The following is an 18,757-nucleotide window of genomic DNA, read 5'->3' on the forward strand; positions in this document are numbered from 1 at the left end:
TACACAATGCTTCTTGTTAGGAGGTTGAAGTTTATTTATCATATACACAAGTCATGCCAGACAACGGAGAAAATACTATTTACAGAAAGTATCATAGATTAAAAATACATAGTATTTGTATTTTGATACAATAATAGAGTACCAGGATTCAAACAAGGAAGTCTGATTCCAGAGTTTGTATTATATAGTTATGCTTTCTGCTACAGGGTGGAGGTAAACTTTGGCAGTGTATTTCTGAAAAGTCAAACACTAACAAATTTCATACACTTGGCTTTGCGTCTGTGGAGGAAGATACAATTTCTTCAGCACATGTGCCAATTTCTGAGTCTTCCACTTCAGAATCCTCACTAGTTTCCTCTTCAGAATCAAACTCCTGACTATCCAGTGATTCAAAGTTATCCTGAGTTTCATCTTTCAGTCTCTTTTAAAGAATAAACCAATAATTTATTAGAAAAACTTCATATTCCAAGTCCATTATCAGGGTGCTGATATAGCCTACTCTAGGCTTTTAATGAGGTTTTTTTCATGGTACTTTCAATAAAATTCACTTACAATTAAGTGTTATACCAAAGTTTCTATCATTGCTAGATCATATTTTCAGCAAAAGTTAAGGGTTTAATAATTTGCTAAGTTTTTTTTTTAAGCACTGAAATGTTTTCAGAGTAGAATTTAAATTAGAACTCAAACTATCTATAGTGAAGGATCAGGTTTTCTAATTGTCAATCTATTGTGGACCAATACTTTTTTAGCAGTTAAGAGAGTTTTTATAGAACTTGCAAATGAAAATGTCAAGCATTAATTCTGTCATTTCTCTAAAATACAAGGCAGCAATTCAGTACATAAAAAGTTTTGATTTAAGAAACTTTTCTTCCCATCAAGATTTCCTTTTACAAACATGAATAACTTTTAAGATCTACTTCAGGTGAAAACTGGTATAATACTAGTTTATTATTATACCATTATTATTAATTATTATTAATAATAATATAATACTCAGCTAATACTTATAAGAGCATTAGCTATTCCCCCCAAAAAAGAAAATCATAAAATCACCAAACTTATTTAGTGCACCAATTAACAGTTTTATAAATGACAGTAAAGTTACACTGACATTAAAAGTAAAAACTGCCTAAAACTATGTCAACCATGAAGTATAATAATTTTCCATGTACTTTTTGGATAGAAGTCAATTGTTTTTTATAACTCATCAAGAAAATAGATGTTCTATTGCTTCATAATAATAAATAGTAACAGCTAACAGTAATTGGGCTTTTACTATGTGCCAGACACTCCTCTCAACTTTGCATGCATTATACTCATTACTTCTCATAACAAGTCTAACAAGTAGGCATTATTATCCCCATTTGAAGTCCTGATAGGATAAACAACCTGCCCAACTTAAAACATCTAATGGTTTAAGGCAGGGAGCTAAGACTCAAACACAGGAAATCTGATTCCAGAGACCAAAAACTTACTGATCAATCACTACTGTTTCAATTTTATAGAAAAATAGATGATTTCAAATCAGGTGAATGTTAAAAATACCTACCTCTATCACCTCTGCCATATATTGTACATGTTCTGCTACTTCTGCCAGTTCTTTATTCTCCTTTTTCAGGCGGGCAATTTCATTGTCCTTTTGTTCAATTTCTTTATGAAGCTAGATAATATAAATAAGGTTCAGTATTCCATACATTTGACTACACTATAAACTACAGCCTCCAGGTATATAATTGATAGGCAAATTAAGCACAAAGTTCCTAACAAAGGTGGTATCTCTGGCTCTCAATACAACAGACTTCTTTTTGCATAATAATTCTGTTAACAGATGCCTTTCTAATCACCCTTTCCTAGACCAACATAAAAGCTAGTTTATATTGCTTGAACCAAACATGCTGGGCAGCAGAAGGAAAGCAATCCTGGAATTTTTGTAAATGCCACAAATAATTATATTCAGTACATACTTGCTCATTTTCCTTAAGTGTTTCATAGAGCGCCCTCCTCCGTTGTTCCGCCACTTCTTTCCAATATTGAGAAGATGGATTTTCTGAAATAAATTAATTCTTTACACATAACTTTAAAAGTCATTACCGTTATATACTGCTATAGAGGCTCAATAATTTTTTCTATTTAAAAAAGTATTGCCAAATCTTACTCAATACTACCCACATTACTTAGTAATACCTATTTTAAAAAGATGAAAGTTAGAAATGCACCAAATGCATTTCGTCACAATATTGGAAATGTTAAATTTAATCATTTGGTTAAGATATCTATTAGATTTCTCCCTTGTTAAGATACCTTTTTCCCTTAATTAGTAAATGATCTGTGGAGTAAAACTTTTGAATCTGTGTGAATGTCATGTTCCACAACAATCTTCTACCCAATTTTAACTCCATTGATGTTTCTTGCTTAAATCTTCTATAGCGGATGAAAAGAAGTAATTTTCTATTTATGTAATTCCTTCTACATTTAGTTGTTGTCATTCTTCTCTAAGGACTTTTCTTACCCCAACCCAAATAAAAAAAATATATCAGTATGGACTCATGTACAATAATATTCTTGTCATTATTCATTTTGATGCTCAAATTTTCCCATTGGGAACTTCTTAATATGATCTCTGTGTCCTTTTGACATGTACAGTACTTTCTGAGTACTTCCTTATTTTCTGACACAAGTTGTCCCTGCCCAATATTGGAAGCAGCCATTTCTCCAAGAAGCTTTTAGTGGAGAATAGTGTTTACAAACCAAAAACTGGATGCCAGGTTTGCCAATCCATGCTACTGGGGCGGCATTTGTTTCCAGGCTCTTTTCAGTGACAGAACCAGGAAATACATTAAAAAAAAAAATTATCATTTATACTGGTAACCCCAATTCCAATAAAACAACAAAGGGTTCTTCCTTTCTTCCCCATTCCATATTTGTATCCCTCTTCACATTATGAATCGCACCCCCAATAGACATTACACGTGTGCTCAATCCTAAAATATACACAAAATAGTTTTAGAACTGCTATACCAAAAGCACTGCCAACAACTTAATAAAATTCAAGATTTCCTTGCAGTTCTTCTTATCCATACAATATAACCCATGGAGGGTCTACAATCAGAGTTGTGTTCAAGTTACATGGATTTTTTTCTTTCTTTGTGGTTCTGAGAGCAATATAATGTATAGTTAAGTTGTTTGTTATATAACTTCAGGGTTTTCTTCACCCATCCATTGATTTAATTTTAACCAAATCAGATATGATTGTGATAGATCCTGTTGTTTATTCTACATTATTGAAGAGCTTCTTATTTGTATTCATTCAACCTTTCCTAATTTTGCCTAATAAAATTATACTGTCTACTTATGTTTTTCCATACTGCCTTCCAGGCAACTTGGAATAAGCCCAATGTCACCGTGACCTTGAGCAAGTCAATTAACTTCTCTGGGCCTCAATTTTCTCATTACTAATAATACCCAATGATCTACAAATAGTACAGAAGTAATAATCTTCCATAATGCTCATAAAATACCATTGCCTTTCTCTTTTGATTTCCACTGCCATTCCATTAAACAGTCATATTCATTACAGACATAATTCTTCTCATTCATTTTCACTCACTCCCTTTACTTCAGCCATTTTTACTGACAATCTTACCTTAACATTCTCCTGGAATATTTAAATTCCTTTCTTTCTCCAAATTTATTCTCTTAACATTTTTCTTCTTAAAAGCGTACTTCCAAGTCATAGAAACCCTTACAAAGCAATCTAATACCAGAGCTGCCATATTTACCACTCTCCTTTTCCTCACTATTTCATCCACATTTGGATCCTACCAAAACAAGTGATCAGATCTGTCCAAATTTACAATGTTTGTATATTTATAGTTATTAAGAAATTTTAAATTAGCAAAAATATACAAGTAAAACATACAAGTAACCCCAGATTAAGAGTCTATGGGCAGAAAGGGGAGGCTAAGCTTACTTATAATTGTGCCTAAGAGTCTCCCCCAGAGAACCTCTTTGTTGCTCAGATGTGGCCCTCTCTCTCTAAGCCCACTTAGCAAGTGAACTCACTACCCTCCCTGCTACGTGGGACATGACTCCCAGGAGTGTGAAACCCCCAGGAGTGTGAAACCCCCTGGCAACACGGGAAATGACTCCTGGAGATGAGCCTGGACCCAGTACTGTAGAATTGAGAAAATCTTCTTGACCAAAAGGGGAATGAGAGATGAAACAAAACTTAAGGTTCCAGTGGCTGAGAGATTTCATATGGAGTTGAGAGGTCACTTAGGAGGGTATTCTTATGTGCTATATAGATATCACTTTTTAGTTTTTAGTGTGTTGGAGTGGCTAGAGGGAAATACTTGAAGCTGTCAAACTGCAACCCAGTGACCTTGATTCTTGAAGACAATTGTATAACTATGTCACTTACACGATATGACTGCATCATTTGTGAAAACCACATGGCTCACACTCCCTTTATCCAATGTATGGACAGATGAATGGAAAAATGGAGACAAAAATCAGACGAAGAATAGGGTGGGATGGAGGGGATGGAAAGTTCTGGGTGTTCTTTTTTGCCTTTTTTTTTTTTTGGAGTAAGGAAAAGATACAAAACTTGATTCTGGTGATGAATGCACAACTCTACGATGATGCTATGAATAACTGATTGTACATTTTGGATGACTGTAGTGGGTATGAATGTATCTCAATAAAACTGTATAAAAAAAGAGTCTATGGGCAGAATTACTAACTCTATAATGAATAATATTTATCTTGGGTTATAATTTTAAATTTTAAGATAAAAGTTATGTATTTTTACATACCTTTAACCATAAGATCAAATGCTTCTTGGGTGACTCCTTCAAGATTTATATTTTCACTATATTCTGGGTTCAGAACTACTCCAGAGCTGGAAGTCTTAGATGTTAACTGACCATTCCCATGCTTCTTTTTGGATAAGCCTTTGGCTGACTACAATGGAAATATGTAGATTAATCTCATTTATTTTGATTTAATAAACAAGAAAGCTGGGTGTTTCATCACTTATTTATTAAAAATAGAGAAATCATATCTATATCTTTTTTAATGTCACTGGATCGCCTTTTAAAAAATTAAAACATCTACCAAATGATATAGCTATATTTTAGGAGTTTTATCTGCAGCAGCAATTTTAGATTTGACTTGGGTCTAAGACTAAGGTGAAATTATTTTTATTGTATTTAAATAAAGAATTCAAAATCATGGAAAGGCAACATTTTCTTCCTCATTCTGTATTTGTATCTCTCTTGATCATATTATGAACCTGACTCCCAACCTGCAAAAATCTTGATACCCTCATTCATGAGAGTCCATCATTTAAACACAGGGGTATAGGAAAGAATCTAACATTCTATTCTCAAAGCTTTCACCAACATTCCTCTTAAAGATTAATTCATAACTAATTATAACATTCAGTTCTACTATAGGTACTCATATAAATTTTTAACAATTAAATACATAACCTTTAAAATCAACTTCTTCAGGGATCATGTAATTGTTATTCTTTAATTATGTCCACATTTCAATGATTTAGGCATTTCTGAGCAAGGAACTCTTGGAAAGGTTTTCAATGTACAAGTATTAACTACCCATTCTAGCTCAATACATACCTCATATTCTCTTCCAACAAGAGATCCGGCTGCAGAAGGCTGGATCATCTTCAGAGTTCTTCTTGGGACAGGACTATTCTAAAAGTCAAGGTAATTTATTATCTGGTTACTGAGCTTTATATGGATTGTTAGTGTCTTACTTAGTTCTACTATACTTTGGGGGAAAAAAAGCAATACTAAAAATGCTAATACTTGGTGCTACTACATAATTTTATAAAGCTATATATGAACCATGAGGATATTGGTTTAATCACTTAGCAACCTTATTTCTCTAAAATAATAATAAAGTTTGAAAAAATTCTTAAGAAGGGGTCAAGTCACCTAAACTTGACACAAACAAGTTATCTTTTCTCCTCTCATTTCAAAAGGCTTTTGCTATAAACATTTTGTCAACTAATCCCATCTAATTAAAATAGAAATACAATAAAAAAACAAAATTTCTAAACTCTAATTAGTAGTACAAACCATATACTATATGATGAAATTCTAGTACAACAGGGATATCAGTATACCCTCTTAAAAAGATCTTCACACAGAAACTAGAACCCTAAGGGTACTCTACTTTTACAAAACCAAACATAGTAACATTTATGGCAGAAACCCACAAGAGAGGTAAATTGGGAGAAAACGTTAATTACTTACACTACTAAATACCACCCCCCCCCCACCCAATCAAAAGGATTCATCTCAGGCTTCCTTCAAATCATGAATATCCCCTACCACATTTATATGTATTCACCAAAGGAATATAATTTTCAAGAACGTATTTTACACAAAACAAAGTACATATGAAATAGATCCCTCTCCAATCATTACCTGATTGTAGAAGCAATCTTACTTTAAGCCCATTCATTAGGAAATCGCTAAAATGTCAGTGCTTGAAGCATTATTAAAACACTCCAATATGCCCAAGCTATTGTTTTGGAAAATATATTGTCTTCCTCATAATATGTAAATATCTTCCTGGATATTTCCTGATCTGAAAGCCCCATTTTAGCAAAAATCATTAGTTATACAGCCACCATGGGATAGCAAACAATGGTGAATACTCAAACAAGGCTAGCAAGAACATGATACCATATTAGCGTGAGAAAGTTACTGATTCTCTTCACTGTACTTCACTTGACAAGAGTTCACCTTTCCCACGGTAAAGTTTCTACTGTTGATTATTATCTCACTATTTAACTTAAGGACCAATGCCAACTAATGTAAGAACAAATATACCAACTTTTCAGATACAATTTAGATTACAGATTAGTCAACAGTCCCCAGACAAAGAGAAGAAAATAAAACTTTGGAAGCTTAAAATAATAGGTGTTAATTTATTTAAATGCTTGCTTTTAATTATGGCCAAATATTCAGGCTAACATATGGTCACAAAAAACTGAACATTTCCAAGATGCAACTTCTCTGCAAGTAAGCTAAAATTTTATAACACCTGGCCCTAAAAAATGTAACATTCTTTTTTTTTTTTTTAAATCTTCATTTTATTGCGATATATTCACATACCACGCAGTCATACAAAACAAATCGTACATTGAATTGTTCACAGTATCATTACATAGTTGTACATTCATCACCTAAATCAATCCCTGACACCTTCATTACCACACACACAAAAATAACAAGAATAATAATTAAAGTGAAAAAGAGCAATTGAAGTAAAAAAGAACACTGGGTACCTTTGTCTGTTTGTTTGTTTCTTCCCCTATTTTTCTACTCATCCATCCATAAACTAGACAAAGTGGAGTGTGGTCCTTATGGCTTTCCCAATCCCATTGTCACCCCTCATAAGCTACATTTTTATACAACTGTCTTCGAGATTCATGGGTTCTGGGTTGTAGTTTGATAGTTTCAGGTATCCACCCCAGTTCTTTAGAACCTAAAAAGGGTTGTCCAAATTGTGCATAAGAGTGCCCACCAGAGTGACCTCTCAGCTCCTTTTGGAATCTCTCTGCCTCTGAAGCTTATTTCATTTCCTTTCACATCTCCCTTTTGGTCAAGAAGATGTTCTCTGCCCCACGATGCCAGGTCTACATTCCTCCCCAGGAGTCATATTCCACGTTGCCAGGGAGATTCACTCCCCTGGGTGTCTGATCCCACGTAGGGGGGAGGGCAGTGATTTCACCTTTCAAGTTGGCTTAGCTAGAGAGAGAGGGCCACATCTGAGCAACAGAGGCATTCGGGAGGAGGCTCTTAGGCACAATTATAGGGAGGCCTAGCCTCTCCTTTGCAGCAACCGTCTTCCCAAGGGTAAATCCTATGGTAGAGGGCTCAACCCATCAAACCACCAGTCCCCTATGTCTGTGGTCATGTTAGCAACCATCGAGGTGGGGTAGGCCAATACCCCTGCATTCTCCACAGGCTCCTCAAGGGGGCTCTACATACTTTTTTCCTTTTTTTTTTTTTTTTAACTTTTTTCCCCTTTTAAAATCAACTGTATGAAAAAAAAATTAAAAAACAAAAACAAACATACAATAAAAGAACATTTCAAAGAGACCATAACAAGGGAGTAAGAAAGACAACTAACCTAAGATAACTGCCTTACTTCCAACCTGTTCCTACTTTACCCCAAGAAAGTTACCTAATATAGCAACATTTCTGTGAACTTGTTCCTACTATATCCATCAGAAATTAACAGACCAGTCATTCCTGGGCATCCCCAGAACGTTAAATAGCTTATCTGTTCTTCTTGGATTATTGTTCCCCCTTCCTTAATTGCTCTCTATTGCTAGTTCCCCTACATTCTACATTATAAACCATTTGTTTTACATTTTTCAAAGTTCACATTAGTGGTAGCATATAATATTTCTCTTTTTGCGCCTGGCTTATTTCGCTCAGCATTATGTCTTCAAGGTTCATCCATGTTGTCATATGTTTCACAAGATCATTCCTTCTTACCGCCATGTAGTATTCCATCATGTGTATATACCACATTTTATTCATCCACTCATCTGTTGAAGGACATTTGAGTTGTTTCCATCTCTTGGCAACTGTGAATAATGCTGCTATGAACATTGGCGTGCAGATATCTGTTTGTGTTACTGCTTTCTGATCTTCTGGGTATATACCGAGAAGTGCAATTGCTGGATCGAACGGTAACTCTATATCTAGTTTTCTAAGGAACTGCCAGACTGACTTCCAGAGTGGCTGAACCATTATACAGTCCCACCAACAATGAATAAGAGTTCCAATTTCTCCACATCCCCTCCAGCATTTGTAGTTTCCTGTTTGTTTAATGGCAGCCATTCTAATCAGTGTTAGATGGTATCTCATTGTGGTCTAAAAAATGTAATATTCTTACTATCATTTTCTTTACACAGTTTCTACATAGGAATAATAGGCTTTTTAGAGCCAGAAGGGTTCTTATATACTTATAGGCTTAACCTTTTTAGGAAACAATTTGAGAATCTATGAACTGGCCCCCCCAACCACATACATAATTGTATGCCTTTGCATACAATTGGCAAGAAATCCATGGATTCCAGATTAAAATCCACTCTTACAGACCTAGTTCTAGCATAATTCCCTCATTTTACAGATAAGTAAACTGAGGTCACAATTTTGGAGACAGAACCAAAAAGAACCTAAGTACCTTTATATCCAGGGAGTTTTACCATAGCTAGTTAATATTAGACTTTTCTTCAAATGCAAGGATCTGCTAAAATTCATTAAATTATGTGCTTGGGATTTGCTTCAAAATAATCCGATGGAGGAAAAGGAGAGTGGATGGGACTATAGATTAAACAAGACCGACCATATATTGATAATTGTTGAGGCTTGGGGGGAAAAACTGACAGTATTACACTATTCACTCTACTGTTCAATATTTGAAAATGTCCATAATGAACACACACACACACACACACACAAAGCACAGGGGAAAGATGTCATCATTCTAAATGGAAGCTGATGGAATCAAATTCACAAATTATTAATACAAAGCAGTGTTCAAGAAAAATAAGGATCCTGAGAAAGACAAGGCAAACAAAACAACTTATCAAAATACACTTGCTTTCACTTATCAAAGGCCTTTATTTACTCTATTTAATTTAAATCTACAAATTGATGCAATTTTCCAGAAAATGCTGTCTTATTCCCAGGATCCTTATACAGTGCAAGTTGTGTCTTGGCAAAGGGGTAAATTCATTTGGAACAATTCAAAGTTATTAGAACCACTAGTTGTAATAAAAACTTGCAAAATATACAAATGTACAAATTCCATTCTCAAGTGGAATTATTTGGACTGTTGTTCTTCAAAACTTCTTTTGATTCATATTCGAATTTAAGTGAAGTTCCCCCTCCTCCAAATTATCCTTCAGGAAAAAAGTACAATGAGACTTATATATGTTGTCATTCATTCTCTCTCTTATTCTGGGTTATTTGCTCCACGTACTTTGAAAAAGAACTGATGAAAAAAATTCGCCCTAAAACTACTTTAATCAATACTAATTTGGGATGTTTATAGAGTTGAGTTGGTAAAATCAGGAGAAGAAAAAAAGGCAAAGAATTTTAATACAGACACAGAACTCATTCTAGAGTGTGATCTCAAATTGTAACTTTTGAGTATTTTTGTAAATAATGTGTCCACTAAGAAGCAAAAATGGACCAACCTACAATCAAAAATTAAACCAAATCTGCCATACTGTTATAAGAATAGATACTTGGGATAAAATTTCCAGTGACGCTCTCATACAGGAATTAAAAAAGGGCTGCAAATTAAGCAGGTTAAATGGCAATGAATATGATGTACTCTAGAAAAATATGTCATGTAAGGCAAAATGTGTCTCTGTGATCAAAGACAACTGATTCTAAAGATACAAAGGATTTTAAGAAAATAGTTTCATGAATATAAGTGCAGAAACAAAGCAATCAGGAGACTTGTAGATAGCAAACTCTAAAAAACTATTAGAATAAGAGCTCAGCAAGGTTGCAGGACAGAAGATCAAAATCAACTGTATTTCAAAAGTAGCAGTAGTTTAGCAAACAGAGAATGAAATTAAGAAAACACTTTCATTTACAATACTATCCAAAAAAATAAAATACTTAGGAATAAATTTAACAAAAGAAATGCAAAATCTGAACACTTAAAACGTTGAATGAAATTAAAGAAGATCTAAAAAGAAAGATATTCATAGATCAGGAGACTTAACTGTTAAGCTGGCCTTACTCCCCAAATTGATCTGCAGAAATTGACAAGCTGATCCTAAACGCATATAGAAACTTAAGAGATCCAGAACAGCTAAAACAGACTTGAAAATGAACAAAGTTGGAAGACTTACATATTCCAATTTCAAAAACTGCACTAATGAAGACACGTAGTACTGTTATAAAGACAGACATACAGATCAACAGAATAGACTTAGAGAGTCCAGAAATAAACCCTTACATTTATGGTAAATTAATTTCAAAAAGGGTGCCAGGATATTGGAACCTGTGACTATCTGATATACTTTAAATAAAAGCAAAATTAAGTTGGCCATTCACATGTTCCAACATTATTATATAACTAGTGACACATCAACAACATTGGATGGCTTTCAAAATTAATACACTTGGGTAGCAAAAACCAAGTTTAAGAAACCATAATTAATTTTTTAAAAGTTCTCTAGTATTACATGTCCTCCAAAATTTCAGTAACTCAAGTCTAGAGAAATTATAGCCAGATTAAATTTGGCTATATCGAAATACTTCTAATCACATGCTTTCTACAAAGGATTAAAAAAACTATCAGATACCTTTACATTCTCTTGGAGTTCTTGTTTCTGCTTCATGCTGGGATTCATTATACAGCTGGTGAAACACAGAGGACTGGTAATTCAAAAACAGAATATGGTTCACACCTGAAAGTGGAGTTTAGATTTTTTGTTGAAAGTATTTACGATCATAAAAGTCATACTACCATGTGGTGGAACTACGTATATTTTCTCACTATACCCACACTCAGCCCTGTCAATGACTTGGGTGACTAAAAGTTAGTGACATCTTGATGATACACACACATAATTCTGGCTGGAAAAAAGTCTTGTTACAAAACGGAAATTATGCTTTCTAAACACATTTACCAAATGTGATGGTGACCTAATTAAATACAGGGCTATCAAAGAAGTGAGAAATAGTCATCTAGAAAAGAAAAACAGGTGTTTTAAATGTTCAACTCCGCCCTAAAGAAAATCCCTAACTTTACTGTTTCGAAGGCAGATTTAACCAACCATAAACTCAGCTCTGACAACCAACAATAAATTTAAAAGTGATTTATTATCAGGTCAAATATCAGGTCTCATTTGTAGGGAATGTTTTAACCACCAACTCGAATTGAGACTAAGGGAAACAAGGAAGAGAGAGCAGGAGATAGAGTGGTAATGTGGTATTAAGACTACCGAGCCAGACTCACTCCAAACTCAACATTTGAATGTTCCAAGCATATCTGTGCCTCTCTAATAGATCTTCGATTTTTGTGGCCATGTCTTTACTGAGTTGTAGTGGGTTTAAAACTTTGACTACGACTCGCCCCCACGCTAATACATGCTACACTCTGCGCTAGCAAACACATACTCATACAAACAAACATGTTTAGGAAACAAAACTTAATGTAGTTATGTGTGATGTATCCTATTTTCTAATCTATTCCATTTTAAAGAAAATGCTCGCAGGGACCCACTAAATTGATTCAGGGCGATGTTTCCCGAATTGCGAATTGTGGCTCAAGTACGGAAATCATCCAGTGGGGTCACGACCAACATTCTTCTAAATAACATAAATGAAGAAAATGGAAATGAAGAGAGAAGACATCAGAGTGCAAGGCACCTGAAGATAAATACTGTTTCATGAAACTTCGTATTTATGCGGCTGCATACTAAGTTGCGATGTGAAACGTTTTAAGACGTGTCACGATTTAAAAAGTTAAAAGCCACTGATCAAGTAAATCTAATCCTGTACAGGTTTTCCACAAATCTTGCAACCTTACTTGCTCTTCATTCTCTAGTTCTTTTCTGTATCTTGTCTCTTAAACAACTAGATTTAAAACCCTAACAAAGGAAACGCTAATAGGAGAAACCATAGTGTCACCAACAGTATTGTCTTTTTAATGGGGAATGCGGATTCAGCGATTTTCTCCCTTGAGCCAAGTTCGCGGACTTCTCAGATCCCTATGCTGACCAGAGAATAGATGTTCCGCCCCATCGCCAGAGCCGGGTATCCCCAAGCTGAATCCTTCACTCCAGCTGCACCAGAACCGCCCGCACCACTCCAGTTCCGCCTCCCCGCTCCAGGCCCAGCGCCCGGCGAGGGGGCGGGCAGTTCGTCCCGCGCGCGGGATCCCACCAACTGCGGCGCGTATATTGATAACGGCGTCCCGCCAGCCAATAGGGAGCGGGAACGGGAGAGCGCGCCAAAACCGACCCAACCAATGGGGCAGCCTCTCGCCTCACCTCCCACCCTCCCTAGCCCCAGCTCCCGCAACACTTTCCAACAACCCCTCTACCCTGTCCTTGGACGCCGGACGGCTACGCAGCTTCAGGCCGGCTGGAGCGAAAAGGAGGTTTTCTAGGAGCTGGACACCATGCGACCCTGCGTGCCTACCTCCTGCCATCTCTCCCACACTTACCGGGTGGAAACGCTCAATAGTCGCAGCGAACGCACGTAACTGTGGCAGCGACACCTCCCACAAGACCTACGACCAGCCCGTTCTCGTTCCTAACAGCTGGAGTCGCTGACACGAACCGCAGTAAACCTTCACTAACTCGGCCGCCCGCCCAGGGGAACACGTGATCACCTGACGCAAACGCGGGGTGGGGCCGACGGAATCCGGCCAATCGTCTCTCCCCTCCGCTCGCTTTCCTCGCTCCTTCCTGCGCCTGCGCGGTAAGCAGTAGCGTGTATTTGGTTGGGGCTTGGTGGAGTTTGCGCGGGTTGGGGTAGTCAGTGCTCTCCAACCCTGCCCATTGCCCTCGGAACACAGTAATTTCCTTTCAGAGTGTAATCCTTTTGCCCTTCACAAGCGGGAAAAAATTACCCTCGTTAGACAGAAGAACAAGCATTGGACGTGTGGTGCACGACTTCTTTTGTATTTGCGTAAAGCCCCGGCTCCACTGACTGTCCTGGTAATAGCTAGTTGTAATAAGCGCTTTATATCTTTTGATTATTTGTATTTCGATTATGGTGTGGTGCAGTGGGAGTTACGTAAAGCCTAATTCGGCAAAGAATTACTACAGTTATCCAGTGAGTCTCTAATACTACCAAACAATTCTAGGCACTGAGGATATAACTCATTTCAATTTGAAAGAGCTGTAAAACCTTAGTAATAATTAGGTCTAGCTTTTATTATTATTTTTTTAATTCTATGAAATTCCCAAATAACTTTGCGAGAAGATAGTGTATTTGGGCTCTCTGGAGTCTAGTCAGAGCTTTTACTCTTCCACAAATATTAGTATAAGTGTCTTTTCCTACTTTTTAACTTTTTATGGGATTATCGTTCTCAGAGGGAAGGGAATATCTATTAACTTCACAAAGCACTGCCTCTAAGGAATGCTTTCTCAGTTTTGTACCCTGTAACCTCTCATTTTTTGACAGAGCTATGCAGGGTCATAGCTTTATTTGGGGAAAATATGCATATACAATCCAAATTCATTCTGGTTATATACCCAAAAGAACTGAAAGCAGGGACTCGATACTGGGCCCAAAGGATATTTGTATAGCAATGTTCATAGTAGGATTATTCACAATGACTGAAAAGATGGAAGCAACCCAAACGTCCATCAACAGATGAATGGGTAAACAAAATGTGGTATATACATACAATGGAATATTATTCATTCCTTAAAAAGGAATGAAGTTCTGATACATCCTGTTATATGGCTCAACCTGGAACACATCATGTTAAGTGAAATAAGTCAGACAGTTGAGGTGAGGAAAGTTGGGAATGGGATTTAATGAATAATGGATATAGAATTTCAGTTTGGGGTGATGGTAAAGTTCTGGTAATGGATGGTGGTGAGGGTAGCACAACATTGTGAATGTAATTAATTCCACTAAATTGTATGCTTGGGAGTGGTTGCTTTGGGAAGGTTTATGCTTTATATATGTTTCTACAATTAAAAAAAAAACTAAAGAAACAATGACAATTATATGCAATATGCAATACATGATCCTGGACTAAATCTAATAATGGAAGAGAAAAGGCCCAAAAGGACATTATTGGGGTATACAAAAAGTTAGAATATAGACTATATCAATGTTAACTTTCTTGAGCTTGATAACTGTACTTAAGGCAAATGTGACAAAATGTTAAAAGTTGGTGGATACGGGTATCTGAGTGGAAAGTATGTTGGAGTTCCTGGTATTGGTTTTGTATTATTTTTGCAATTGTCCTGTAAGTTTCAAATTATTTCAAAATTAAAAATTTTTTAATCTAAATTCATAAAGGAAACAATCCACTTTTTGGAAAACTATCAATAGAAGATGGGGTTTCCAGAATGACAAGAATTTTGCTGATGAGTAAGTGATAAGTGTAAGCATTGTGTCATTTGACTTTGAAATACCAGCCACTCGAAATAGTAAATCAGACTTTCACAATATCTTCATTTATACACATGATAAAAAGAGATCACTGACAAATAGTTTTGAAGCATGGCTGGTGAAAGCTGATTTCCATAGATCAGGAATGGGTACAATATGGCCCCATCATTCAAAAATATATAAAATGTTGTTTTTGTGTAGTCTGTATTAGGTAAAATATAAAGCAAAGCACATAATTTTATTGCTCTCCAGAACTAAAAAACTGGGAAAGAAAAGTTTCTTCTAAATGAAAATGGTAAAGCAAACCAGAGGGGTTACCTACAAAGTTAAGAGAAATGACATTTTCAGGACATATCATGAAGCCCACTTACCCAATTTTTAGCTTTAATTGCTAATAGCCTGGTTAGTTTTGGAATGGTGTAGGAAAGATATTTCCTTTATATAATTCATTAGTGTTTGAATTTTTTAAATTCAATTTTTAAAATATCTGGGTTATTACACTCAATGCAGTGTTTTCAGGGTTCATCCTTATAGCATGAATAATTTCACAGCTGAATAATATTCTGTTGTATATATATATATACCACATTTTGTTTATCCATTCAGATGTTGATGGACACTTGGGAGTGGGGAGGGTTGGAGAGGGAAAGGGGAGTTAATGCTTAATGAGTACAGAGTTTCTGTGTAGGGTGATGAAAAAGTTTTGGTAATGGCTGGTAGTAATGGTAGCCCAATATTGTGAATGTCATTAATACCAATAAATTGTACACATGACAGTGGTTAAAATGGGAAATTTAGTGTTATTGTGTGCCACCACAATAAAAAATTTTTAAGAAATTAGCTGAGACTAAGGAAACATTTTGGGGATTATGGAAGTGTTTTATATATTGTTTGTGGTGGTAGGTACACGACTATATAGTTACCAAAATTCATTAAACTATATACTTAAAAGTGAGTGAATTTTATTGTATGTAAAGTATACATCAACGTAATTGGAAAATTAACGAGCTAAAGCAATACAGGTAAGTCCTAGGGGAAAACTGCCTGGATGCTAAGCCACCAAGTGACTGTTTTAGCAAATAACAAATCAGAGAGGAACTAGAGCTTTGTCTAAGGAAAAACTTCAGGTGGCCTAGAGCCTGAGAAAAGTCAACAGGATTATCATCAGAGAGCTTGAAACCAAGGAAAGGCATCTTTAAACCAAATAATTGTTAATCCTATCTTAACATTTGTATCTTTTATAAACTATTTCATATATGCCATTTCACTTTAATCAAAAACTCTGTTAAGTGAACATTGTAAATATAATCTCTATTTTCCGTAGTCAAAGAAACTGTGAGTTGCAGTGCTGATGGCAGGTTGTGCGCTATTTATCAACAGATTGCCTCTCAGCTTCACATTAATTGGCAAGTTGCAGAGGGAAGATTTCCCACAAGTTCTGCCGGCACTGCACTACAACACCTTCTTTGCCACTGTCTTGCCCTTTCCACTGAAGTCTGAATCTCAGACCTGGGGGAGGAGGAAAGTCTTTAGATGCTCTGCCTTAGCACCCAAGGTAGTAAAGAGAACTCTAAAGAATTTAAGAACTATAGAGCAGCCACTGCTGCTCTAGCTGAGACAGTGCTTTCAAGGTAAACCCCACTCCCACCTCAGGTGACATCCACACCTTGTTTGAGAGGATGTGGCTGTGGCAGAGAAGTTCCTATAGTGTGGCACCCATGGAACTTTCTGGAAATCTTCCCTCTAGAACTTGCCAGAAATCTGCCCTCTAGAGGGCCAGGGGAAGCTCCTCAGTGAGAGATGTCTTGCCAGAGGCATTCTACTACTACAAAATTACCCAAGGGGAAGATGCCTGGGAAGTTGTGGGTTGCTGGATGCTGATGGCCACTAAGCACTGTAGGAGCCTAGTCCTGGAAAAGCCACCTGTATTGCAGAAGCTTAGCTAAGAACACCAGAACCAGGACGCACAGCCCTTTTCCTCCTGCAGTGTCTCTCCAGCACCCTCTACTGACAAAACTTCAGTGCCAGCTGGCAAAGGAAAAATATTTTAATCCAGATCCATTTTCACAGAGCAGGCAAAAGGATGAATTTGGAGCTGAGAGGCAATAAATTGATAACTGGCACAGATGTCACTGAAACCCAGGTTCAGATCTTAACTCTGCCACTTACTTGCATGTCCTGGGGCAAATTTCTTACTCACTTCAACTCGGTTTTCTCTCTAACAAAGGAACAAAAAATGTGAACCCAGAGTTCACAAAAAAAGAAACACAAATGTCACTTAAACATAAGAAAAGACTTAAAAATAATTAGTTAAAAATAAAGAACTGCAATTCAAAACAATATTGGTTAGATATCGTATCTAACCTATTAGATTAAGAAAAATCCCAGAGTTTGCAGCAGTTGGCCTTGGGTGATGAGGTGATGCCTGAGCAAGCTTATTTCAACTAATAATATAAGTGGTAAATCTTATAGAAGCTCAGTGCTCCTCTCCTATAATGCAACCTCTAGCATGTAAATGCAGGCACCTGGGTTGCCCAGTGGGACTTGGGGGACAAGGGGACCTGGCATAACCATGAAGCTCTGGCTACTGCTTTTGCTATGTGTAATAAAGTTCTTTGTTTTTGACCCAGGAGTCTCATGCCTTCTGCCAGTATTCATGAAACACTAACAGAATATAGCAGGATAGCTTTTTAGCTTATAAGTAGTATGAAGCCCCAGGCCATTCACGGTTCCTGATTGGTCCCTTCTCCAGAGATTATTCTCCAGTAGTTTGGGGGCAGGCTTTTATAACCCTGAACACAGTGGATGATGACATGTACAACTCTGATCACCAGGCTGATTCTAATGAACTTCCTAGGTTGAGATGTACTGCTTTAAATAATTTCAAAATGCTATGCCTCTTAAATTCATAAATCTCCTTTATATAGCTTTTGTATCTTTTCCTTCAGTTTGGCTATCAGCTGATATTTTTGCTACCTGTGTACCTCTAGGAACCCCGTGGGGGATTGAATTCTGTACCCCAACAGAGACATGCTCTTAAACTTAGTCCACAATCCTGAGGGTGTGAACCCATTTGTAAATAGGACCCTTTGAAAATGTATTAGTTAATTTGTGGACTCATTTGTGAATAGGATCATCAAGATGCTATCTAGGTGTGGCCAAACTAAATGAGGGCAGGCCTTAATCCATATCCATTTCCTAAAGAAGAAAGGAAGTTCAGGGAGAGCATGGGTGCAAAATGGCAGAGTAGGAAATTTTACAAATTGCTCCCTCCACTGGAAAAACAAAAACACTGGAAAAAGAGACTGGCATTACTTAGGTGGTGTTTTAGTTTGCTAATGCTGCTGGAATGCAAAACACCAGAGATGGATCGGCTTTTATAAAAGGGGGTTTATTTGGTTACACAGTTACACTCTTAAGGCCATAAAATGTCCAAGGAAACACATCAGCAATCGGGTACCTTACTGGAGGATGGCCGATGGTGTCTGGAAAACCTCTGTTAGCTGGGAAGGCATGTAGCTGGCGTCTGCTCCAAAGTTCTGGTTTCAAAATGGTTTTCTCCTAGTACATTCCTCAAAAGTGGCATTCTTAGTTGCACTTGG

General features: G+C 36.6%; 1 protein-coding gene across 2 annotated transcripts; it reads right to left on the reverse strand.

Annotated features, from left to right (window-relative positions):
- On the reverse strand, positions 1–13,391 carry GMNN (geminin DNA replication inhibitor). 2 transcript variants are annotated; one of them, XM_037844581.1, is made up of 7 exons: positions 13,246–13,391; positions 11,378–11,450; positions 5,640–5,717; positions 4,815–4,962; positions 1,965–2,047; positions 1,550–1,660; positions 1–421 (listed from the first exon to the last, which is right to left on the reverse strand). In XM_037844581.1, exons 2-7 carry the CDS (start codon positions 11,423–11,425, stop codon positions 260–262), a joined length of 630 nt encoding a protein of 209 aa, XP_037700509.1. In that variant the 5' UTR covers positions 11,426–11,450; positions 13,246–13,391; the 3' UTR covers positions 1–259. The 2 variants fall into 2 exon arrangements, with proteins under 2 accessions (XP_037700509.1, XP_037700508.1); XM_037844580.1 differs by having other exon boundaries at positions 11,378–11,482.
- Positions 13,392–18,757: the final 5,366 nt, after the last annotated feature.

The sequence above is a fragment of the Choloepus didactylus genome, chromosome 7, assembly GCF_015220235.1.
Source record: "Choloepus didactylus isolate mChoDid1 chromosome 7, mChoDid1.pri, whole genome shotgun sequence".
Classification (NCBI taxonomy): domain Eukaryota; kingdom Metazoa; phylum Chordata; class Mammalia; order Pilosa; family Megalonychidae; genus Choloepus; species Choloepus didactylus.